The sequence below is a fragment of the Staurois parvus genome, unplaced genomic scaffold, assembly GCF_062004578.1.
Source record: "Staurois parvus isolate SC_StPar_1 unplaced genomic scaffold, SC_StPar_1.0 ptg000324l, whole genome shotgun sequence".
In the NCBI taxonomy this organism is placed as follows: Eukaryota; Metazoa; Chordata; class Amphibia; order Anura; family Ranidae; genus Staurois; species Staurois parvus.
Window position 1 is genome coordinate 1,752,299 of NW_028318120.1, and position 27,163 is coordinate 1,779,461.

The 27,163-nt window shown below is 43.1% G+C and overlaps 1 protein-coding gene across 1 annotated transcript; it reads left to right on the forward strand.

Moving 5' to 3' along the window:
• The first annotated feature begins 9,647 nt into the window (after positions 1-9,647).
• Positions 9,648-12,469, forward strand: LOC149457360 (P2Y purinoceptor 8-like). Its single transcript, XM_089683830.1, has one exon. The coding sequence runs from the start codon at positions 9,696-9,698 to the stop codon at positions 10,731-10,733; it is 1,038 nt and encodes a 345-aa protein (XP_089539956.1). The 5' UTR covers positions 9,648-9,695; the 3' UTR covers positions 10,734-12,469.
• The last annotated feature ends 14,694 nt before the right edge of the window (positions 12,470-27,163 follow it).

Below are 27,163 nucleotides of genomic sequence, written 5' to 3' on the forward strand. Positions count from 1 at the left end.
AGCTGCTCAGCCCCACAAAACTCTCTACGCACTGTTGTTGTGCTAATCTGAAGGCCACACAAAGTTTGGAGCTCTTTAGCTATTGACTCCCACTCTGTCATTTTACGTGGCCTACTACTTCGTGGCTGAGTTGCTGTTGTTCCCAGTTGCTTCCACTTTGTTACAATACCACTAACAATTGACCATAGAATATTTAGTAGCAAGGAAATTTCATGGATGGACTTATTACTAGGGTCGTCGGTTCGAATTCCAGTCACGGCACCACCTGCCTGGAGTTTGCATGTTCTCCCTGTGCCTGCGTGGGTTTCCTCCGGGTACTCTGGTTTCCTCCCACACTCCAAAGACATGCTGGTAGGTTAATTGGCTCCTGTCTAAATTGGCCCTAATATGTGTATGTATGAATGTAAGTTAGGGACCTTAGATTGTACACCCCTTGAGGGTTAGGGACTGATGTGAATGTACAATATATATGTGTAAAGCGCTGCGTAAATTGAAGGCGCTATATTAGTACCTGAAATAAATAAATAATTGTACAGGTGGCAATCTATCGCGGTACCACACTTGAATCCACTGAGCTCTTGAGAGCGACCCATTCTTTCACAAATGTTTGTAGCAGCAGTCTGCATGCCTAGGTTCTTGATTTTATACACCTGTGGCCATGGAGGTGATTGGAACACCTGAATCCAATAATTTGGAGGTGTGTCCCAATACTTTTGGCAATATAGTGTATGTATTTACTATGATCTATTCTTACAGGCAAACGCATACACATTCCACCTGTCAAATCTTTTAGTAAATCTATTATGGCAGTAGGAAGCATCTGCACATACAACTGCATTTTATGCATATTAACCATGATCTAGTCTAAACCAGCAATATCAAGGATGCATTTGAAATGAGAGGTGACGGTTATTTATTAGCACTACTTGGGGACAAATCAAACTATAGGAAAAGGCAGGTTGCATAGTCCTCCAGCCTCTAGGTGGTGGTGGTGGCCTCTAGGTGGCAGCTTCTCCAGGTCTAGAGGCGTTCAGTAGGGGGATTTTCTCCCATTGTGGGCTTTAGCAGCCATCTTGGGGAGGATGGTTGTGTCATTGGATGCTGAAATCCCATAAGATCTTTTGTGGCCTACTTCATGAAGAGACCTCATAAAAAGGGTTCCCCGTGACATTTGTCACGTCTGAAGTGTGTGTGAGGATTGGGACAAAGTCCCACTGGCTAGGGTCAGTATTGATAGAAAACAGCAGTTCTGGATAAGGTACATGAAAGGTGGACAGCCTCGTACAGCAAGGACTTGTGGCATCAGCCACATAGTAGGATATTTCCACCCCTCCAGTGGAAGCACTGCTTTGATAATTGCGACTGTAGAACAATCCAAGTAACTGGCAATTCTGTTTCAGTTGTTTGTTATGTAAGGATTTGAGCATCTTTGAAGAGGGCCAAATTGTACTGGCTAGACGACTGGATTAGAGCAACTCCAAAACTGCAATTCCTTTGGGGCAGGGGTGGCCAACCTGCGGCTCTCCAGCTGCTGCAGGACTACAAGTTCCATCATGCCTCTGCAAGTCAGTAACTTCCCATCTTTGCAATGCCTCATGGGAAATGTAGTTCCACAACAGCTGGAGAGCCACAGGTTAGCCACCCCTGCTTTGGGGTGTTCCCCGTCTGCAGTGGTCAGGACCTTCCAAGAGTGGTAGAAGTAAAGAAAACCAGCAAACTGTTGACAGGTCATGGGCGACCAAAGCTCACTGATGCATGTACGAAGCGAAGACTGGCCTGTATAGTCCGAGCTACTGTGGCTCAAATTGCTGAAAAATGTACTGCTGGTTCTGATGTCAGGTGTCAGAACACACAGTGCATCACAGTTTGTTGTGTAATGGGTTGCATATCTGCAGACTGGTCAGGAGCCCATGCTGACCCATGCCTACAATGTGCACATGAGCATCAGAGCTGGACCACAGGAGCCCTGGAAGAAGGTGGCCTGGTCTGATGAATTCAAGAATGGTATGAGAAACGCAACAACGAGTTTGAGGTGGTGACTTGGCCCCCAAATTCTCCAGATCTCAATCCAGTTGAGTATCTGTGAGATGTGCGGAAAAAATAAGTCCAATCCGTGGCCCAACCTCACAACTCACAGGACTTAAAGGGTCTGATACTGATGGCTTCATGTCAGATACCACGGCATGCCTTCAGAGGTGTAGTGGAGTCCATGCCTTGATGAGATATGGTGAGTGGCCATAATGTTATGGCTGATTGGTGCATTTGCCTTGGGGAGAACCCCATAGCTTTGCCATTACTGGGTTATTTATGAGTTTATTTAGGTTTGTTTGCATTACATCAATGCTGCCACTAGAGTGAGCTGTTGTTTCTGCAAATATTTTAAAGCAGCTGAATGACAGGTAGTGTAGATAACTATATGTAAAGAGAACACACACTCAGTCAGTCAGTCTGGGGGGAGGATAGTGTTAGACTGGTAGATTCAGATGGACTTGGCTAACAAATTGAAGTTGAGTGAGTACCTCATTGGAAGGATCTACCTTTGAGAATGGGAGAACTAGACCGAAAAGGACACAGTCACCCTTTTTTTTTTTTTATTGGGCAAATTTAGCACCCGTGTACTTTGAAAGTGTGATGTCTTTTGCCACGCTAAAGGGAATGTTTTGCCATCTAAATAGAAAAAGTATGTTTACTAAATTATCTTTCTGTTCATCTACCATCTACTGGAGTGAAGCCTAACTTCAGATCTGATCCCAACTGGACAGTCTTACTTTTGTGCTGGGACAGAGAAGAGAGTATGTGATATGTTCACATTTGGTGTGAGGACTGGTGTTAATGGTTCCCCTGTGCGTGTGCTAATAGCAGCACATTTTTGCTGCAGTGCAGGAAAGTGTACGATTTACATGTAGTACCACACCTAGCCTAAGGACAGAGCAGAGGAGGTTGTCCTGGGGGAGGGAGCTTGCCTCCAGTGGTTGAAACCCGGGTTCAAGTGAGTTATGGTACTTGTGATTGTAGGTTTTGGGCCTATTACAACTAGGTAGTACCCTATGACCATTGAGGTGTTCTCATTCTCAGGTGCAAAGGGGAACAGACCTACCCAGAGGCAGAGAAGGTTGATCTTGACAATACATGGGCAACAAATGGACAATCATATACAATATGTGGACAGCAAATAATTAATTGTTTCAAATCATTTGGACTAAACTAGCTATTGTAACCTGCAGGCAACAAATCTTGATATTACGCAAGAAGCAAAAAAGAAATTGTTCTAGCAAGCATGCAAAGTTTAGTGATGGAACAAGGAATGGAGCAGCAGAGATATAATGTAGATCCAAGTGAAAGTGAAAGCATAAAAAGGGTGCTGAAGAAGCAGCTTTGAGTTGATACGACATGTGCCATCCAGCAACAGGAGCACTAAAGAACCACTTACCTTTTACTATGGAGTCACTTCATTTGTGGCTGGATCAGCAATATGCTGCTTGTTGGCTAGTGAGTGAGATTATTCAATGTTTTGGGCCAGTAAGGGTGTGACTCTATGGAGTAAATGGAAGCCTATCCACGGTGATTCTGCTTCTGGCGGTGTGTCAACAGCAGTGAAATCTCCAATCTGACATAGCCATTGGTGTAGCAATAATTTTGCATTCACACTCACTCCTGTCCATTCCTGCTCTCAGAAATCTGTAGCAACCAGCTCTGGTTCTGCCCACCTTCTTAGCCATGTTATAGCCAGACTGTTATTTCTAATCTTTAAAGACAGTTTAATGTCTGGAATGGTACCAGCTGACTGGCAAAAATCTAGCATGGTACCAATATCCAAAGAAAGGCTGAGATATATACCTGGAAATTACAAACCAATCAGCCTAACAGTATGTAAACTATTGGAAGGAATAATAAGGGGCCATATCCAAGAATTTGATGATGAAACAGTATCATTAGTGGCAACCAGCATAGATTCATGAATGATTGTTGTTGCAAGACCATCACAAATATTCCCCACACACTTACCAGCTAGCCTGCAAACAAACCATATTGACCCTGTCCAACAATTCACGTTAAAATAGAGCATTTGTTGCACACATTTGCAAATATATGTGGATACAATGCCCTTGTCAAGGCTCTACTGTATACTGCAGTCCTAAGTGTATAGTTTTGAGAATCTCCCAAGTTGGAGCACAGATAGCAATGGATAGTTTAAGGGTTTGCCTTGATGGTGCATGCAAGCAGAGACGCACAGGACATCCAGCAAGGGCACAATAGCAGCCGAAGGTATCCAGTGCAACCCCGCACCAATTCACCAACTATACAAATTGATTACGGGAGTCTGTCCAGAGGGTGATGATAAATAGCGCATCTTCAGAATGGTGTGGCTTTGTAAGTGGGGCACCCCAAGACCCTGTCCTGGGACCAATTCTGTTTAACTTGTTCATAAATGATATTGTGATTGGTATAAATAGTTAAATCTTGTATTTACAGTGTAATAATTTCACAACAGGATATAGCTGCTTGATAATATAGAGTGGCTGGCAACTACAAGGCAAATGAGGTTTAATGTTGAAAAATGTAAAGTAATGCAGTTGGAGGGGTTAAAAATTTGAATGCAAATTACTCGGTAGGGGTGAAATGAGGATGGAAATTTACTTGGGGTTCCAAGTAGATCACAGGCTCATCAATAACATGCAATGCCAAGCTGCAGCAAGCAAAACCAGAATATTAGCATTCATTAAAAAAGGTATATACTAAAGACAAGAGATAAGACCATAATTCTACCACTTTACAAAACATTAGTTTGGCCATATCTTGAGTATGCCATGCAGTTCTGGTCACTGGAAAGAGTCCATAGAAGGGCGACAAAGCTAATAGGGGGACAGGAGGACCTCAGTTTAACCTTAAAGAATATGTAAACCCAAAATTTCATATTCTTGATATGTGCCTGCTGTACCATATACTTGTATAAGAAGTATCCCGATGTCTTTGTACTGTTTCCTTTGTGTGAAATCCCTGCTGTTCCTGCCAGTCCCTCTACTTTCATATTAAAAACTGACCACACTAGGCATGTGTTGTCAGTTCTCTAGCTGTGCTGAGAACTCAGTCTGCTCTCCTTTAATGACCAGATGTGTCCTAACACACCCTCATGCACAGCCATTGACTGGGGAGTTCAGTGTAATGCTGTTTCTCCTCCTCTAGTTCCTTATGCAGCTGAGAACAGAGAGTATGTGATCACTTATGAAAAAGAGAAAAAATACAAGAGATTTATAATGTTCTTTTATATCCATACGCAAATGTTTTTTGGGATGTTTTTTCAAGGTGAGGGTTCACATATACTTTAAATTGTGGAAGGAGTTATTTACTGTTCGAGCAGTAAGGATGTATAACTCCCTTCCACAGTTGATGGTGTCATTGGAGAGTATTGATATTTTCAGATAGGCATCTTAGCAAACACAATATACAGAGATATGGGAAATGATAATTACACACATTAACATACGTTAAACTGAATGGACCGGTGTCTTTATTCAACATTTCCAACTATGTAACTATATATTTCAATAAGAAGCTCTACCCTTATTGTGCATGGAGTCCTAGTACAAACCTAGCCCTGTGATCTGGCAATGATGATTACTTTAAACACTGGTAACATTACCAGATGAAAGGGAGTTTTTAAAACAATTTTATAGCTTTTCAAGGGGTGGAATTGTAAGCTTGAATCAACTTTTAACCCCTAGGTGATGAAGGTTTCTAATTTGCAATTTGAAAACAAATGTGGTTAATAAAATCTAACAACTGGGACAGGATGTCCCAGTAATACACTGCACAAATAGTAGCGAAACGTTTTGGTTACGCCAGCAAACAGACACTGAACTACTTTCTACAGGGTAAGTGTTGATTTCAAGTTCCTGCATTTAATATTTATGCATTCAGTTAGCAATGGTATCCGCTAATAGGATACAGATAGAGGGGTCTTTGTCCTATTATCTGCTTTGTCTTGTGTGAACTATTATTAATGAACAAGAAGTTCTACCCAGAATATCCTTTTGGTCTTGTATTGTTAAACTGTGCCTGTGATATAATTCTGATTTACAGCCAATACAGAACCTGCTTTCATATCACAGGAATAATAAAGCTACTCGGGCATTTTCTTAGTGCATTGTCAGTGCATTGACTATGTCAGTTTTGGACAATGCTGTTTGAATCTTTTCCTTTTTTGACTAACATTTTCGCCAGAAGTCATGGTTTATAACCGCCTTTCTCAACCTTTTCAAAACAGAGGAACCCTTGAATTAAATTACCGGTATCAGGGAACCCCTGATAAAAATTACTATATCTACAACTCATGATACATTAGTGTGGTAGTCAGAATTCTCCTTACACTTGTGGTCACTGGGAAGAATTACCCCCTTATAGATAGCCAAAAAGATCAATGGTGTCAGTGGGAACCTACCTGAGATGCAAAAATTGCTCATTGCTTAAGGAAACCCTAGCAACCTCTGGAGGAACCCTAGTTGAAAAATCTTGGTCTATAACTTGAGAAGCTTACTTCACAACTATGGTAGTTAACCTGTCGTACAAATGTTACTAATATTTTGATGGAGTTCAACTCTCTATTATTGATTAACTGTATTGGGTGTCCAGAATTCTATCCAACTATTCTATTCCTCCTGTAGATCATAGGTCATACTCTATATTAAATGTACATTCTTATTGCTGCCCCATGGCATTCCCCAGTTGGAGAGCATTTATAGCACATTTGATATAAGGAACAGAACTACAAAATAACTTATGATCAGTTAAGATGAGAGTATATCTAATCTATAACCAAGAACAAAAATTCATAGTATTGCTACTTACCAGTTGTTAGATATGTTGGCTGCATTAGTTTTGCTTTTTTTTAACCCATTTTCCCTTTATTTTACCATGGTAATCCTGCCATTAGCTCACTTCCTCCCCTAAGGTAACAATCATATTAAGCATGGTTGTCACCCTAGGACAGAAAATGTGTTTGGACTACATAATACCTCCATCTCTTCTCCATAATAGGAGGAGGTGTTTTGTAGTCCATGGGGATAGTAGGGAACAATGCTACCTGATAACAGTCCAGAAGCAAAGTGCAAAGGGAACGATCAACTCACGTTTTCTGGCTAACAAATAGTTCTTGGTTTTTTTCCCCCAGGTTTTTTTTTTTGCACTTGAACAGATATAATAAAATGCTTTCAATGTTAAATGTAACAGTTCAAAGGGAGCAAATAAGAGAAATATATTGTTAGAATTTACAAACATGTTAATGATTTATGCATTTGTTTGCAAGGGCTCATTGCTGCCTTGAAAAATGTGGCCATAACAGTTTTGTTTAATGCAATACCTTTATGCCAACAGATATCTAAACTAATTTACTTTATGGTGATTCCATCATTAGTGTATCTCTCATGTGTTCAAGGAAAAGACTGTGCTGGTAAAAACAAAATGTAAGTATGTGAGCTAGCGAGCACACCGTATAAGCAGCTGATGCACTAAAAAGGAACCACAAAGCCTTTCTTATATATACAACATAAAATTGGGAGTGCAGTGCTATAAAAAATGAATAAATAAATATATACGGTGTATACAGTTAACCAGATATAAATACTATGCAATAGAGTCCTATAAACTGAATGGTAAACAGTCCAAGGTAATAAATATGACTTCAGTCAAAACGAGTGTATTCCAGTATCCCGACATGGAGGTATAGAAAGATTGCCCACTCACCGGAAGCGCAATCTTAATGCGCGTATAGAGATCTCATGTAGCCGAAGGTCCTGTGAAAGTATAGCCTGGTAATGGGAGTATCCTCTGGTGGTCGCTCAGATGGCAGGTGCCGGAGATAATGATCTGGTCTGACACTCTTACTACTCCAGCCTGGACAGGTACTTGGAATACTGGGCTGAGGTGTGGAGGCTCAGTGCCAAGTAGTAAAGATAAAAGTGCTCATAGTGTAGTGTTGTAAAGATTTATTTAGATAAAAATTAATGAAGTAACAATATGAGCATAAACGCACAGGGTGATTATGAGTAATAATAAGCTCCTGAATACATTGACCATTGGAACCATGGGGTGGCCGCCGGACCTCTTGATCCGGCGGCGTGACGTCAAGGCGTGCAAGGGCTCCTCCTAGATGCGTTTTGTGTAATGACACGTGATGCATCACCCCTACAGCAGACGTGTCATTACATGAAACACGTCTAGGAGGAGCCCTTGCACGCCTTGATGTCACGCCGCCGGATCAGGAGGTCCGGCGGCCATCCCATGGTTCCACTGGTCAGTGTATTCAGGAGCTTATTATTACTCATAATCACCCTGTGCGTTTATGCTCATATTGTTACTTCATTAATTTTGATCTAAATAAATCTTTTACAACACTACACTATGAGCACTTTTATCTTTTGACTGAAGTCATATTTATTACCTTGGACTGTTTACCATTCAGTTTATAGGACTCTATTGCATAGTATTTATATCTGGTTAACTGTATACACTGTATGTATTTATTTATTCATTTTTCATAGCGCTGCACTCCCAATTTTATGTGGTAAAAAAAAAAGATAAAAATGGTTTACATACAATGATATAGGTTTCTAAGGAGAGTTTTGTTTTTCTATTGACTGCAATGGTGCGTAGATCATATTATTGAGGAACCATGACACAAATATTGCTACTAGAATGCGAAGTACAGTATATGTATATATCTGCCTGGAGGTTGCATGCTCTCCCTGTGCCTGCTTGGGTTTCCTCTGGGTACTCCATTTTCCTGCCACATACCAAAGACAAGCTGGTAGGTTGATTGGCCCTACTATGTGCATGTAGAAAAGTGAGCTGTCGACTTTAGATTGTAAGCTCCTTGAATGCAGGGACTGATGTGAATGTACAATATATATGGAAAGTGCGGCGTAAATTGACAGCACTTTATACAGTAAGTACCTGTAATAAATAAAGTATATGTATATGTGTGTGTGTGTAATTTGATAGCACACCCTAGTGTTTTTTTTTTTCAGAGACCAAATTCAGTTTGCAATGTATAACATGAATTATAAAACAGGAAAATCCCACAGCCCTTATTAGTATTTCTTACAGGTATTTATATACAGCAGTTCCACCAACTTATGCAGTGCTTTACATACTACACAATCACATCAGACCTTAATAGTTCAAGGCAGAAATGCTAATCACTAAGCCACTGTGCTATTTGCAATAATGTTAGGACAGATGACATCCTTTGACAGAAAAGGTGAAATAATTGGGGTCATTTTTCAGTTTAGGAAATAGAACCTGACACTCACACTAGGTTATGTTGCTAGTAAACTTGCAAACACATATATTGTTAGACTGACCCTTTTTATACTTGGCAGTAAAATTGACACAAGTGTTGACATTTTCCACTCTGAAAATTCCCTAGTGTGTACTGATGATTTATATATTTTTAAATAAATTTTATAAAACATTATTTTACAAATAAACATTGAAAAATATATTTAATGGCAGAAGCTGGTTTATGAACCTATAGGTATTTACTTTCTAGTAGTTAAAAGTAGTAAATATGGTAAGTAAAAGGAAACATGTATCCCCATTTTTATAATTATAAGAAAACATATGAAATAATTACTTTTTTTTCCTAGATTCTATTTAGTTAGAAGTTTTCCCTGCTCACTTGAAGCCAGTAGGCAAAGATGATTGAAGAAACCCTTTCCGCATTTAATGGAAATAACACCATCAACAGCCCAATAATGTCTGGTTTATCCAACCACACACTGGAAATGCTGCAAAGTAAAATGCTTCAAAATGTCTTACCAGCAATATACTTATTCATCTTCCTGGTCAGCACTCCACTAAATGTAACCAGTCTGTGGATTTTCTGTCGGAGTAAATCGAAGAATCCAACAATGGTGTTTATGATCAGTCTTACTGCAAACGATTTGGCCTACAGCTTGACCCTCCCGTTCCTGGCTGCTTATCACCTAAGAGGAAATAACTGGCCATTTGGAGACATCTTCTGCTCTCTAACAACTATAATGTTCTATGCAAATGTGAACTGCTCCATTCTAACAATGATGTGTATCAGTGTGGAGCGCTATGTGGGAATTGTGCATCCGCTGCGTTTTCAAAACTGTATGAACATCAGAAAGGCTTTTATTATATGCTTGTTGATCTGGTTGCTAGTTTTATCAATTGACGTACCTTTACTGTATACTAGGATGACATTCTATGTGCATGAACTAAACATACTTACTTGCTTTGATATTTTACCTAAAAATATGTTTTCTTCTCTTGTGCCTTTCTATTTGTATTTTGCATGCCGCTTTCTAGCATTCTTTGTTATTCCCATAGTAACTATGGTGGTTTGTTACTTGTCAATCATTGTGACTCTTCTGCGTTCATATATCCAGCAATCTGCTGTGCCCAAGAAGCAGACAATTTATACAATAGTAGTGTTGCTGTTAGTACTGTTTATATGTTTTGTGCCAAATAATGTGATTCTTATCACTCATTCGCTTCCATCAGCCAAACAGAACAACCTATATGTGGCCTACAAGCTTTCCCTAGCTTTGAGTGGTCTCAATTGCTGTTTGGATCCCTTTGTTTATTACTTTGGATCCAAAGAATTTCGACAGAATGTGAAGAGTAAAATTTATTCTCTTTTTCATAAAAACAAAGCAGACCGAAACATGAAAACCCACACAAGTGAGGGTATAATTACTTTATCTTAAAGTAGACACAGCTTTACTGTTTGTCTACTTTATCTAAAAGCAGACACAAACCCTAACTGGGAGGAAAACCCTATTGTAATTATAAATGATATGGGCTAATCAAATGTATTTTTGAAGTTAGGAACTCCTTCTTTCTGATTAGCACATATCATTTTTATTTAAAAAATTATGCTTCGGCTGTCTTTAAAATATTCCAAACATAAACAAAAGGAACAAATTAACCACTTGCCTACCGGGCACTTATAACCCCTTCGTGCCCACGCCAATTTTCAGCTTTTAGCGCTGTCGCACTTTGAATGACAATTGCGCAGTCGTGCGACATTGTACCCATATGAAATTTTTATCATATTTAATTGGCACTGGGCTTTTTATTTTTTGCACTATAAACAAAAAAGAGCAAACAATTTGAAAAAAAAGATTTACTTTTGATATGCAGCAATGATGAGCACTGATAGGCGACGCAGGAGGGTGCATTCTGGGAGGATGTCCTATGACGCCATCTCAGAACTGGATAACTGTGCTGTAGCCATCATTCGGCTATAGTGCGGTTACCAAGTGGTTAGATAAGAAAATCAAACACAAAATAAGACACATCTGTTAACTAGTACAAAAATAGCTTGGCTATACTATTTAAAAGGTTCCTATTATTAGACAGCTTGTGTGACATTGTATTAGGCCTTCTATAGAAGATATGGCTGAAATTGATTTAAAAACATTTTAACTTTTGTGGTTTTAGTGCTAATAGTTTAATTTAATAAAGGTATAAATATGCTATTTTATACTAGTTTGTACATGTAAATTTACATTCAGAAAATTCTAGAGGATGGCTAAAGCTTTACATAGTAATGCCCTGTTTGATATTTAATTTGCTAAAGCATTGTGTTTATTAAGAAACGACATTTTTGTTTTATACATTATTTTTATTTACCTTTTCTTAATCATTTGTTGCATTTAAGTGCTGATGATCTCCCATGGCTTGTTTGCAGTCAATTCCTGTCTATTTGCATGCACTCCAACGATCGCTGCCAACATATGTCCCTCATTTGGAACAAAGTCCCTCTGTCCATCTTTCTTCATTTGTCCCTCATTTTGGTTGGATCTATATAATTGTACATAAAATGTACTATTTATCTATTAAACCACTTCCCGACTGGCCGTTGCATATAAACGGCCGGACGGTGGCGCTGCATGGTCGGGTGGCCGTTTATGAACGGCCTCCCCGCACCCTGCTTGTGCGTGCTCCCTGGGAGCGCGCAGCACCGCGATCCGGTGCCCGCTGTGTCCTCCGGACACAGTGAAACACCGATCGTCGGACGGGACCTCTGTACGAGGTCCCGATCATGTGATCACTGATTGGCCAATCAGTGATCACATGCAAAGTAGTAAGCAAGATGTCACTTCTGACATCACTGCTTACTACGTGTGAAATCTGTGAATGATCACAGAGGTCACATGGTACAAGGCTATTCACAACAGCCTTGTACCATGTTACAAGCTGTGACCAATCACAGCTCACTCAATACTTCTCAATGAGTGCAGGAATGCACACAGAGAGAAAGAGAAATGATTGCTTTTACATCCTATATGGGTGTAAAAGCAATCAGTGTAAAAAAAAAAAAAAATCTTCATCACCCCCCACAAGTAGTACAGTGTCACCATGGTGACACTGTACTGCTAGGGTGACAGTATGTAAAAAAAAATAAATAAATAATAATATAAAAAAAATAAAATAAAAATGTAAAAAAAAATGTTTAAAAATTATAATTTTTGGTTATAAACTAATTTTTTATTTTTTTTTTTACTAAAAAGACAACGGAATAAATTTTGGCAAAGATTTATGATGAAATATTATTTATTTGCAAAATTGTATAAAAAAAACACTTTTGTTCAAAATTTTTGGACTTTTTCATTTACATAGCAAAAAAAATAAAAATCCCAGCGGTGAATAAATACCACCAAAATAAAGCTTTATCTGTCTCAAAAGAATGGTAAAAAATTAATTTGGGTACAGTGTTGCATGACTGCGCAATTGTCATTCAAAGTGTGATAGCGCTGAAAGCTGAAAATTGCCCTGGTCAGGAAGGGGGTAAAAGTGTCCGGTCTGGAAGTGGTTAAAAGTGTTTTACAGAGACAAACCTTACATCCAATTCCTTACTGGCTTCAATTCCAAAAGCCAATATAAAGGAATACTAACGGTAAACAAATAGCACTTGTGGGTTTAATAATCATTTTTTTTTGTATAATTCTCTGTTAAGGGGGGAGTAGCAGGGGGTGTGTCCAATGCCTACATACGTTTTCTAAAACGTAGGTTGGTAAACTTCTCTAAATGTTGGGAGGTATTTGTATATAGAAACAGCAACTTGTAGCCTCCATCTAAAGCCAGTGTGACAAAACAGATCAATTGAGACACACAGACAGAGCTGTGTCACCCTATAACAGGAAGTACTAGAACAAGGAGGGTTATGGCAGGATCAGCAGGTAATATAAAGCATAACTGTCACAGCTGCCCCCCCCCCCCCTCAGCCCCTTGCTCTGTCCCTGCTCTCTCTCTCCTGTCTCTCATCCGTGCCCTCCCCCCCCCTTCCTGCAGATGAAAGGCATTCCTAAAGGCAAGCTGGAGCCACGCTACCTCCGGCCCCCCCCGGTTGCCTAGGTGACTAGGGGGGCCCCACCAGTTTTAAGAAGCTGATGCCAGGGCTCCCGAGGTATTCACCGCTGTGTAGCTTAAGGAAGGAGCCCGGGCTGCAGCCAGGACCTTTTCGTGGCCAGGCTCGGCAGAGGCCCAAGGCTGCCTAGGATCCCCCTTCTCCCAGAGCTGGGGAAGACTGTCTGCGAGACTCCAGAGATCCGTGAGTACATGCTCTCTGCCTGCTTCACTTGAACTTTTCTTGTGCTGACCTCACACCAACTTCCCCTGTTGGATTACTTGCTACAGAGACTCACACCAAACTCCCTGTTGGATTACTTGCTACAGAGACTCTCACTTGGCTCTCGGTGTTGGACTTTAAGTGTATTGGTCCTTCCGTGTCGTCCTGGACTGGCGTATTCACCCTCCCTGCGAACTCCCCTATTCGGTGACTGTCATCTGTCTCAATAAAGCTTTGTGAGTTTGCCACCTACTCTTGTGTGTTCTGTCCTGCCTATGCTCCATCACAATAACTAAAGGCAAAACGTTTTGGAAAGGGAGTATCAGTTTGTATTGCTGTCTGTCCCCCCATAAGGGAGGTTCACCCTCTCTATTTGTCCTGTTTACTGTTATCATCGAAAGTAAAAATAAAGAAAACCCCAAATTTTGGGTTGTCCCCAGAAAAGCAATAGAGGGGATATTTCCCAATGGGGACACCTGGGCGTCCCCAAGGAATTCCCCTAATTTATAGGGATTCATCTCACTTCCTGTTTTGGCTATGGGACAGGAAGGGAAGGCAAATGGGACACAGATGGCAAAAAATAAACTGACAGAGGGTATAACCCTCCCTTACTCTATTCAAAATGAAAATAAAAGTTTTGCCTATAGTTCTACTTATGCTTGGGGTCACACTGATGCGGTGCGGCACATTGCATGTGATTCGCACAAGAACTGCACTGCATTCCTGTGCATATCACATGATTTCTGTGCAGTGAAATTTGAGCCATACATTTTGTATAGCTCAGATCAAACTGCATCTGCACCAAAATAGCACCTACAGTTTTTGTAGCTGCTGACTTTTAATAAACACAGCTGGAATTCCGCATTAAAGATGTTATAAAATTTCAGGGTTTACATATACATTAAATAACTACTAAAATATACTACTGATATATAATATCATGTATTATAATACAAATGTAATACAAAAATATATACTATAATTGGCCATATGAAAAAAAAAATTCAGAATACATGGATAATTATGTAAATTATTTAGAAAAATTAAGAACCAAAATATTTAAAATTGAATTTCAGGCAAACATTATAATCTTGGGATCACAGTTAAATGCCTCACATATGGTAGTTTTTTTTTTAATGTATCTTACTTCACGGCCTCATGCACACAGGGCATTTTTGCAGCCACTTTTAGGGGCCATAGGAGTTTTGTTCTTTTACTGCTTGTAAACGGTTCTCCATGTTATCCTATGTGTCCATGCACACGTAGACTTTTAGGAGCTTTTAATGGCAGGAGCATTTACAGGCAGGAAAAAACCCCAGGATCAGTGCGTCCAGGAGCAACAGCATTTTGGCATAAAAAACATGACGCATGTAAATGTGTGTTAACACTAGGTGGTTTAACACTTTAGTGGCAATTAATACCAATGGCCAGAATAAATTACTATTCTGGCCAATTAAATGAATTAATTATTATTAGGATCATTATTATTATTAATAATAAATGTAAATACGTCTAAGCTCTTGTAAAAGTGTTGATACTTTTACAAGCGTCAGGTGTTTTTTTCTGCAAAACGCTGCTGCCACGAGGAAGGCTTCTAGAAGAGTTTTTTTTTTAAACGTCCTGTGTGCATGAGGCCTAATAGGTGAATAACAGGTAAAAATACACAGTTATGAGGACAACTCTATGCTGACCTACTTTAAAAATACCATAAGAGCAGATTCAGATATGAATACTAACTGTGTATAAAAAAAAATTTAAATTTTTTTTGTCTCTTTACCATATTGAGGTTTTCTCTAGTATTTGCCCAAAGTTCTGCTTTGAAATTGTCAGGGACCACGGCTCCAGGGTCCGCGATCGCGGCTCCGTCCCTCGCGCATGCGCAGTGGCGGCGGATCGCGCCGGGACACGGGCACTAGGTCCCGGCGAGCCGCGGCTGACAGGACGCCGCACATGCGCAGTAGGAGCCGTGGGCGCGCCTCAGGCGTCCAATGACAGCCAGGGGCGCGTCCTAGCCGGCCAATGACAGTGCAGGGCGCACTATTTAAAGATGCCCTGCACTGTCACAGATTGCCGCAAGGTCTTCTGTGATCCTGAGTTCCTGCACCTATCCTGTGACCCTGATTGACCCTGACTATTCTGCCTGCTCCTGCGTTTGACCCGGATTGTCCTGACTACTCTGCCTGCTCCTGCGTTTGACCCGGATTGTCCTGACTATTCTGCCTGCTCCTGCGTTTGACCCGGATTGCCCTGACCATTCTACGGATTGACTTCCCTGCTGACCCTGCGTGTGACCCGACTACTCTCGCCTACCGATTCTGTACCCCGCTTACCCTCACGGGCCACGATCCGTTACTACCCTGCTGGGGCCGCCATCCTCTTCATATCTGGCTCTCCCGGTACCTGTCCCCAAGGGTCTCCTCAGCCACTGGCGGGCCTGCTCGGAGGTCGTGACCTGGCCCGGGACTGTTTCAAGTCCATCCCCACCATCAGGGGCTCTGGTGAAAGCACAGCCCGGGCTTAGACCCCACGCTCTGAGTAGGTCTGTCAGTTGGCAGCCTGAGGCACCACCTGGCGGATCATAACAGTACCTTGCGGCCATGACAGAGCCAGGAAGTGGACCGGCGTCCCTAGAGGATATTTGTCAGCACCTGGCCACCTTGACCCAGGCTTTTCAGAACTTCCACAGTCGCTGCGCCCGACTGGAGGACCGCATGGAGTCAATAGCCCCCCTGACTCCCCCTGCTCAGAGTCCTCCACCTGTAGGACCTCCCGCTAACCCGGTATCCGGAGCGGTTGCCACATCCCTAGCTCCTGAACCCCGCGTTCCTCTGCCGGAACGATTCCGTGGTGATCGGAGCCGCTTCCGGGCCTTCCGGAACGCCTGCACCCTATACTTTGACTTACAACCCCGCACGTTCACCACTGAGACCGTCAAGGTGGGGTTTATAGTCTCCCTCCTTCAGGATGAGCCCCAGGATTGGGCTCACCGTCTGATGGAGAAGCACGACCCCCATCTTGAATCCGTGACCGAATTCTTTCGGGCCATGGCCGTCTTGTATGACGACCCTCAGCGAGCTGCTTCCGCTGAAGCGACTCTATACTCCCTGCGGCAGGGCCGCCGGACAGCCGAAGAATACGCGTCCGATTTTAGGCGTTGCATGGGCGACACCAGATGGAACGATGCGGCCTTATGCCACCAGTTCCGCATCGGAGCCTCTCAAGGACGAACTAGCGCGAGTAGGCCTACCTGACTCCCTGGAAAAACTGATTGAGTTGGCCATTCAAATTGACCGTAGACTAAGGGAACGTCGGCTGGAAAGGAGCAGTCAGGGTCAAAAGGCGGCATGGATTCCTTCCAGAGATACAGTTCCAACCCCAGGGAACCATCCGCGAAGCACGGAAACAGGGGACAACCCGGAACCCATGCAGCTGGGATTGGCCCGTTCTCACTTATCGGTCGAGGAACGTCAAAGGAGACTATCACAGAACCTATGTCTGTACTGCGGGGAAGCTGGTCATCGGGTGCGCTCCTGTCCTGCTAAAATGAGTAAGTCCACGCCCGTTTCTTTTACTCTACCCGCAGGAAGGGATGATCTGTCGAGTTACCTGGCCATTCCTGTGTCTTTACAGCTCCCCGGAGGAACATTGTCGGTGACCGCAATCGTTGACTCAGGAGCCTGTAGTTGTTTCTTCGATCTGACTTTTGCCCACCGGCAAAAAATCCCTCTCCAGACCAAAGAAAGGGGGTTCAACATCTTCTTGGCAGATGGGTCTCGTATAAAATCAGGGGTGGTGGACCAGGAGACACCACCCATTTTCACCACAATGGCAGACCATCACCAGGAGTTCCTCCGTTTGGATGCCATCGCATCCCCCCTTTTTCCAGTCATTCTGGGCCTCCCTTGGCTGAGGGCCCATAACCCCCAGATTGACTGGGAAAATGGAACAGTTCAATTTTGCTCACCCTACTGTTTAAGTCACTGCCACGTCACAGGATCCGTGGTTCCCCGGTTCCTCCTGTGCTTGGATGGTGACACTGATCTTTCCCAGGTTATTCCCCCGGCCTACCATGACTTCTTAGACGTCTTTAGTAAGCGAGGAGCTGACGTTCTCCCTCCGCACCGTTCCTACGACTGCCCCATAGACCTCCTACCCGGATCTGAAATCTCTTTCGGCCGTATCTTTCCCTTGTCCGAAGCAGAATCAGGAGTACTGAGGGAATACATTGATGAGAACCTTCGGAAGGGATTTATTCGTCCATCCACATCCCCAGCCGGGGCCGGGTTATTCTTCGTAGAGAAGAAGGACAAATCGTTACGGCCCTGCATAGCCTACCGTGACCTGAACAAGATAACGGTAAAGAATCGTTATCCTTTACCCCTAGTTCCTGAGCTCCTCCAGAGATTGAGATCGGCAACGATATTCACTAAATTAGACCTGCGGGGGGCCTATAACCTTGTCCGTATCAGGGAGGGGGATGAGTGGAAGACGGCGTTCCGTACGAGATTCGGTCACTACGAGTACTTGGTGATGCCGTTCGGGCTCTGTAATGCACCGGCGACCTTTCAGCACTTTATCAATGATGTTTTTCGTGACCTTCTTGATATTTTTGTGGTGGTTTATTTGGATGACATCTTAATTTTTTCCCCTTCACTGGAGGTTCATCGGGGTCATGTGATACGGGTATTAGAACGGTTGCGTCAACACGGGCTATACGCAAAGGCAGAAAAGTGCTGTTTCGAACAGCACGAAACCACATTCTTGGGACTGGTTCTCTCTTCCGCGGGGGTCGCGATGGATCCCCAGAAAGTCACGGCGATCTTAGATTGGCCAATACCCGCCGACAAAAAGGGGGTACAGCGTTTCATCGGTTTTTCCAACTTTTACAGGAAGTTTATTAGGAACTTCTCCGGTCTGGTCTCCCCGATCACGCAACTGACGAAACAAGGGGTCCGCTTTAAGTGGACTCCCGAAGCGCAGACAGCCTTCGAAAAGCTCAAAGAATTGTTCACCTCTGCTCCCATTCTCTGCCATCCAGATGCTTCTCTCCCATATGTGTTGGAAGTGGACGCCTCCGAAAATGCTGTAGGGGCGGTTTTGTCCCAAAGGAATGGTACCAAGGAACTTCTGCACCCTGTGGCGTTCTTCTCCAGGAAATTGACTCCAGCGGAACGCAACTACGACATTGGAGATCGGGAGCTCCTGGCCATTAAAACTGCTCTTGAAGAATGGAGGTATTTACTGGAAGGAGCCACACACCCAATCCTAATATTCACAGATCACAAAAACCTTGAATATTTGAGAATGGCAAAACGACTGAGACCTCGCCAAGCGAGATGGGCGCTTTTCTTCTCTCGATTCTCATTCCATATAACGTACCGACCCGGTACTAAGAACACTAAGCCAGACGCTCTGTCCCGCATGTTTGAGGACCCCGACGACGCTGTGCTACCTGACACCATCTTACCTTCTGGGAGTTTCCTCGCTCTACAAACGGAACTTCGCTCTCGACTTCTTGATGCTTCTGTAGGACTACCAGTTCCGTCAGAATCACCCCTCCAGAGCCACGGTGGGCTAATTTGGAAGGAAGACCGGATCATGGTCCCAGAAGAAGTGCGAACCCTGGTCCTAGGGCACTGCCACGACCATCCTATGGCGGGCCACTTCGGGGTAACGAAGACGCTGGATCTGCTACGGCGCTCGTTCTGGTGGCCAGACATGATCAAGGATTGTGAGCAGTACGTCCGAACGTGTTCCACCTGTCAAAGGAACAAGCCCTCCAGGAGCAGGGCATGGGGATTGTTACGTCCGTTACCCATACCCAAGCGGGCTTGGCAAATGATAGCCATGGATTTCGTGGTCGAACTTCCACCATCCCAGGGCTACACTGCAATAATGGTGGTCGTTGACCGCTTCTCAAAGATGGCACATTTCGTGCCCCTGGAGAAGACCCCATCAGCACCGGAAACGGCACAGATCTTCATCAAGGAAGTGGTTAGGCTTCATGGTGTTCCCGAAGATATAGTATCAGATCGGGGGGGTCCAATTTACCTCCAGGTTCTGGAACGCCTTATGTAAATCGCTGGGAATCAAGCTGTCGCTTTCATCCGCCTACCATCCACAGACCAACGGCCAAACTGAAAGAACAAACCAGACGCTGGAACAGTACTTACGGTGCTACACATCCTACCTTCAGGACGACTGGCTGTCGTTGCTGCCTTCCGCGGAATTCGCGTACAACAACTCGAGTCACTCAGCCACGGGTCAATCCCCGTTCTTTTCCAATTATGGGTATCATCCCACATTTCTCCCTGATCTGATGCCTGAGAATCCGGTACCAGCTTCTCAAGACATCTTGAACTTCTTTTCTGTCAATAACAAGACAATTCAGGAAGCCATCGCTAAAGCCCAGGAGGACAGTAAGAGGGCATTCGACAGAAAGAGAAGAGGAGAATTACTGCTTCAACCAGGGGATCAGGTTTGGCTAGCAACCACCAACTTGAAGATGCTATGTCCTTCAAGGAAGCTGGGACCCAAGTTCATCGGCCCCTTTCCGGTAAAACGAGTGGTTAACGAGGTGGCCTACGAGCTCGAGCTTCCGCAGACCTTCAAGATACATCCTGTCTTCCATGTATCTCTCCTGAAGCCATCCAGACCGGATCCCTTCCCGGACCGTGAATCCAGACCTCCCGAGGCAGTCACTATAGGTGACCAGGAGGAATTTGAAGTGGAGACTATCCTCAGTTGCCGAAGGAGGGGGGGCCAGACACAGTTCCTGATAAAATGGAAGGGGTATGGCCCTGAGGAGAACTCATGGGAACCCGCCCAGAACGTCCACGCGCCCAGGCTCATCCGGGAGTTTTTTCGTGCTCACCCGCGGTGGAGAGATCAGTGGGGCTCCCGGAGGGTGCCCATTGGGGGGGGGCAATGTCAGGGACCACGGCTCCAGGGTCCGCGATCGCGGCTCCGTCCCTCGCGCATGCGCAGTGGCGGCGGATCGCGCCGGGACACGGGCACTAGGTCCCGGCGAGCCGCGGCTGACAGGACGCCGCGCATGCGCAGTAGGAGCCGTGGGCGCGCCTCAGGCGTCCAATGACAGCCGGGGGCGCGTCCTAGCCGGCCAATGACAGTGCAGGGCGCACTATTTAAAGATGCCCTGCACTGTCACAGATTGCCGCAAGGTCTTCTGTGATCCTGAGTTCCTGCACCTATCCTGTGACCCTGATTGACCCTGACTATTCTGCCTGCTCCTGCGTTTGACCCGGATTGTCCTGACTACTCTGCCTGCTCCTGCGTTTGACCCGGATTGTCCTGACTATTCTGCCTGCTCCTGCGTTTGACCCGGATTGCCCTGACCATTCTACGGATTGACTTCCCTGCTGACCCTGCGTGTGACCCGACTACTCTCGCCTACCGATTCTGTACCCCGCTTACCCTCACGGGCCACGATCCGTTACTACCCTGCTGGGGCCGCCATCCTCTTCATATCTGGCTCTCCCGGTACCTGTCCCCAAGGGTCTCCTCAGCCACTGGCGGGCCTGCTCGGAGGTCGTGACCTGGCCCGGGACTGTTTCAAGTCCATCCCCACCATCAGGGGCTCTGGTGAAAGCACAGCCCGGGCTTAGACCCCACGCTCTGAGTAGGTCTGTCAGTTGGCAGCCTGAGGCACCACCTGGCGGATCATAACAGAAATGAAGGTGGTTTTTGGTAGAGATGCAATTTCCTACTAAAAAAGCTGGCTTTCTGTTTGTTATCCTATGGAAGGAAACTTCATATCACTTTTAAAGTAAATTTGTGCTAAGAAACAAAGCAGAAAACTGATAATATTCCATTATAAGCATATGAATGTGTGCCTGCCTGAAGCTTTATTTATTTTCAGGAGCCCTGAAACCCAGGGCACACTATTAGGCCATTAACAACTGGAGTTCAATATTGTTGTGTGAGTCTACCCATCATAATAAAATTGAAATCCATTTTTTTCTATAAGAAATTTCAAATCCAAAGGCCTGCAGTATTAAAATAGAAAAGCAGCTTTCGCTGCAATACTCACTTTCAATCCAGCACTGTCCCTCACAGAATGTCATCTTAGCTGTTAGATGATAATCCTCTTCCATGTTTAACTGCTTGAGCCCCAGCCACTGCATTAAAACGGTTGTAGGGCAGCACGGCTGGGCAAAACCACGTTTTAAAACGTAGTTTTGCAAAACAGGTAGGGAGCACGCGCGTTGCGCGCGCCCGCCCTACCTGTCCCGCGGGTGTCATCAGCGGGTCACGGCCCGTCATTACCGGCCGTTTCCCCGCGATTAGCAGTGATCGCTGACAGAGAGCAGGGCTGCATTGTTTACACACAGCCCTGCTCTCTGTCAGTTGCCTGTCAGCTCCTGACAAGCTGAAGAGGGAGAGAAGAGTTTATCTCTCCTGATCAGCCTGCCCCCGCCCCCTAGTAAAACACTCCCCTCACACAGTTAACCCTTTCAGTGGAAAAAAAATGTTAACCCCTTCCTCCCCAGTGCCATTAGTACAGTGTCAGTGGGGTTTTTTTTCACTGATCACTGTATTGGTGTCACTGGGGATGTCAGTGACCCCAAGTCAGTTCCCCCCCAGTGTCAAAATGTCCGCCGCAGTCCTGCCATAAGTCGCTGATCGCCGCCATATGTCGCTGATCGCCGCCATTATTAGTATAAAAAAATTAAAAATCCCAGTATCTTTCCCGCCATTTGTAAACGCTATAACTTTCATGTAAACCAAATAATTTACACGTATTGGGATTTTTTTTAGCTAAGATGTCGCAGAATGCATTTTGGACGAAATTTGTGACAAAATTAGTTTTTTTAATTTTTTTTACTGGACATGTTTTATAGCAAAGAGTCCAAAATATTGGTTTTTGTTCTCAAAATTGTCAGCCTTTTTTTTTATAGCGCAAAAAATTAAAAACGCACAGGCGATCAAATACCACTGAAAGAAAGCTCAATTTGTGGGAAAAAAAGGATGTAAATTTAATTTGGGTGCAGTGTTGCATGACCATGCAATTGTCAGCTAAAGTAACGCAGCGCCGTAACACAAACCTCTTCTGTAACAGCTTTCTGACCACCCTACAGCAGAAATACTGCTACAGGGCGGCATGGGTACGCGAAATCACATATATATATATATATATATATATATATATATATATATATATGGTTTTCACACCCCTCCCAGATAGCGTCAGATTGCCCGTCAGTACACCAGTCATCACATTTAACCCCTTGATTGCCAGGAGCACGCTCATGTACAATAAACCTCCATTGCTAGTATAGTGTCTGAACGGGTCAATCTTTCATCAGGTCAGCACTATACCAGCGTTCACATTAGTATAGCGTCCCCAAAAACGCAGCGTTAGCGGGATCAGCCCCTGCACCTGCCAACACCTGCGTTTAGCCCCTACGCTTACCCCCCCTTTTCCCCCAGCAAGTGCAGTGTCAGTAGGTCACTGTCACTTGATACATTGCACACAAAACCGCAGTGTTCGCAGAATCAGGCCTGATCTCTGTTAGCACTTGCTGGTAAATTTTGATGACTCTCATATGCAGCAGAGTGCCAGTACTAGTGCCGCTCTACCTTTTGGTGAACTGGCGAGTACCAGCGGTCTAGTACATCCTGGTCTTTCACATAACTCCTTGAATTTTAGAGCTGTTTTTCACGGAATATCTCTATGCGTTGATTGTGGATCAAAGCAGTTTATATGCACAACAATTTATTGCCGCCAACCCAAATTCAAACCTTACCAGACCATTCGCATGGAAACTCATTACGGTTTTCAAATTTAAATTGTTTTTGGGCCTAACCCTCAACATGGGCATTACTAAAAGAAATTAATTGCGGTTGTATTGGTCCGCAGACCCAATTCATCATATGCCGTGTTTTCTGCTGCCATGGCCAGGCATAGAAATGAGAGTATAATGTGTTTTATGCATTTCAGTGACAATACACTGTCATCCTCGGGGTGACCCTAAATTTGACCGGCTCCACAAAATTCAGCCCCTCGCAAATCACCTTAACCTAAAATTTGCAGATGTCTATACTCCCCAGCAAAACATCTGCGTTGAGGAGTCCCTCGTTAATTTTTCTGGCCGCCTTGCATTCAAACTATTTCTCCCCTGCAAGCGTGCCAGATATGGGGTCAAGATGTAGAAGACCTGTGAGAGGACAACAGGCTATACTTATAAGTTTCGGATTTACGAGGGAAAAGATAGTCACGTGGAGCCCCCCAGATGCCCAGACTACATGGGGAGCAGTGGCAAGATAGTTTGGGACTTGGTGTCATCATTTCTCCATATGGACATGGACTTATACGTGGACAATTTTTATTCAAGCGTGCCACTATTTACACATTTATTCAATCTTGGAACTGGCACTTGTGGCAAAGTGTGACCTAATGTGTGCCCACCATGAGAAGTGGGTGGATGCAGATGGTATATTCTAATGGTGGGCGTACCACACACTTTTTCTGGCAGAGATTTCTTCTCATTTTTTCATTCATTCCACAGGCTGCATACAAAAAAAAAAAAAGAACATAGCATATATAACCAAGGACCAGCGATGGATTTGAATGGTTATACCAAGATGATGCATACAGCTGCAGGCATCATCCTGGTATCATTTTTTTCAGCCGGCGATCGGCTTTCATGTAAGTGCAATCCTAGTGGCTAATTAGCTGCAAGATTGCTTTTACAAACAGTGGGAGATGATGTCCCCCCTCCCCCGCTGCCTTCCACGGTCTTCTCGGGCAGTCTCGTGCCATCAGGGGAACCTGAGAATGCAGCCGGTGTTTCTGCCAGCTGACCATAGAACTGATTGGAGACCAGAATGGTGCCAATCATCTCTATAGTCTAAGAATTCAGAAGCTACAAGAATTTCATCACTTCAGTTTCGCAAGATATAAACAGCGACATTTGTAAATTGGGAAAGCATCTGATCACACTGATTTTGGTTTGATTAGATAATGTAAGGGCAGAGGAGATATCTAGAGTCTGATAGAGCCCAGATTTCTCAAAAAAGAATATGACAATGCCCATTGAAGTTATAGGGGTTATTTGCATTCCCTGTTATAGCATTAAAAGTGATAAAAAGTGATAAAAAGAAAAAAAATGAAAGGTACAATGTAAAAATAATAAAAAAAAAAAATAACTAAAAAAAAAAAAACAATTGCCCCTCCCATGTGCGCACACCTGTGCCTTGACCCTGTGCCGTTATGTAAACAGCGGTTGCACCATGCATGTGAGGTATTGCCATGAACTTCTGATCAAGGGCAGTAACACTAGACCTCCTCTGTAAATCTAAAATGGTAGCTTTTAAAGGCTTTTAAAGCGCTTTCTATGGATATTAAAAATGTTTGCAGTTTGTCACCATTGCACGGGGCATGCAAAGTTTTAAAGCATGTCATGTTTGGTATCTATTTACTCGACATACCATTATCTTTTATATTTTACCAAACAATTGGCCAATATATTGTGTTTTTGTGCATTAAAAGTAAAAAAAGTGTATTTTTTTTTTAAATTGCTTTTGAAAAATCGCTGCGCGAGTACTATGTGCCATAAAAAATTGTAGTACCCACCATTTTATTTACTAGGGTGTCTGCTTTAAGAAAATATATAATGTTTGGGGGTTTAAATTATTTCCTAGCAAAAAATACAGATTTTTTTCATGTGAACAAAAAGGCTTGGTCTTCAGGTGGTTAGAAGAGTGAATGATGTGTGGCATAAACTTCTAATGCTGGGCATAAAACACACCCACCCCCCAAAACGACCCCTTTTTGGAAAGTAGGCACCCCAAACTATTTGCTGAGAGGAATGTTGAATCAATAGAAGAATTTATTTTTTTGCCACAAGTTTTTGGAAAATGACAAAAATAAATATATATATTTTTTTTTTAAACAAAATTGTCACTTAAATGATTTACTGCTCACACATGCCATGGGTATATGTGGAATTACTCCCCAAAATACATTTTGCTACTTCTCCAGAGTATGGGGGTACCACATGTGAGAGACTTTTTGGCAGTCTAGCCAAGTACAGGACCCCAAAATCCAATAAGCACCTTCAGGCTTTTAAAGGGCTTTATTTCCTTATTACACTTCCAGACTACCAGGATAGCACCTAACCCCCCCAAATTACCCCTTTTTGGAAAGTAGACGCCCCAAGGAATTTGATAAAAAGCACGGTAAGTATTTTGCCGATCTCATTTGTTGCCACAAGTTTTTGGACAATGAAGAAAAAAAACAAAAACATATTTTTTCTATTTTTTTTATATTTCAAAACCTTGTGAGAAAAAATTAGATCTAGCAAAATACTCACCATGCCTCTTTTTAAATTCCTTGGGGTTTCTACTTTCCAGAAAGGGGTCATTTGGGGGGGGTTTGGGGCTATCCTGGCATGTCAGGGCCTTCGAAACTGTGATAGGTAGTGAGGAAGTGTAATGAGGAAGTTACGCTCCTTCAGGCTTTCAAAGTGGTCATTGGATTTCAGGCTCCTGTATGTGGCTAGGCTCCCAAAAAGTCTCACACATGTGGTATCCCCATACTCAGTAGAAGTAGCAGAATGTATTTTGGGGTGTAATTCCACATATACCCATGGCTTGTGCGAGAAATAAATAATTTAAATGACAACTTCGTGTAAAAAAAAAAACTTCCAGAAACTTGTGGAAAAAAATAAATCTTCCATAGACTCAATATGCCTCTCAGCAGATAGCTTAGGGTGTCTAATTTCCAAAAAGGGGTCATTTGAGGGTGTTTGTACTATCCTGGTATTTTAGCAGCTCAAGAAAGGTGATGGGCAGTCAGAAAGTAAAACCTATGTAAATTCCATTATCTATACCATAGTTTGTAGATGCTATAACTTTCACAAAAAGCAATCAATATACACTTATTGGGATTTTTTATAACCAAAAACATGTAGCAGAGTACATTTTGGCCTAAATTTATGATGAAATTTTAGTTTTTTTAGATATTTTTTATGACCAAAATGAGAAAATATTGTTTGTTTGTTTTTTTAAATTTTTTCTTCAAAAATTTTCTGGTTATAGCGCCAAAAATAAAAAGTGCTAAGGTGATCAAATACCACCAAAAGAATGCTCTATTTGTGTTTAAAAAAGGACATAAATTTCATTCATGTACCATATTGCATGACCGCGCAATTGTCCATTAAACTAGCGCAGCGCTGTATAGCAAAAAAATGGTGTAAATTGCAGTATCTATACCATAGTTTGTAGACGCTATAACTTTCACACAAAGCAATCAATATACACTTATTGGGATTTTTTTTTACCAAAAACATGGAGCAGAATACATTTTGGCCTAAATTTATAACTAACTTTGAGTTTACTGTATATTTTTTATAGCTGAAAGTAAAAAATATTGTTTTTCTTCACAATATTTGGTCTTTTTTTGTTTATAGCGTGAAAAATAAAAAGCGCACAGGTGATCAAATACCACCAAAAGAAAGCTCTATTTGTGTGAAAAAAAGGACATAAATTTCGTTTGGGTGCAGCATTGCGTGACCGCACAATTATCAGTTGAATTAGTGC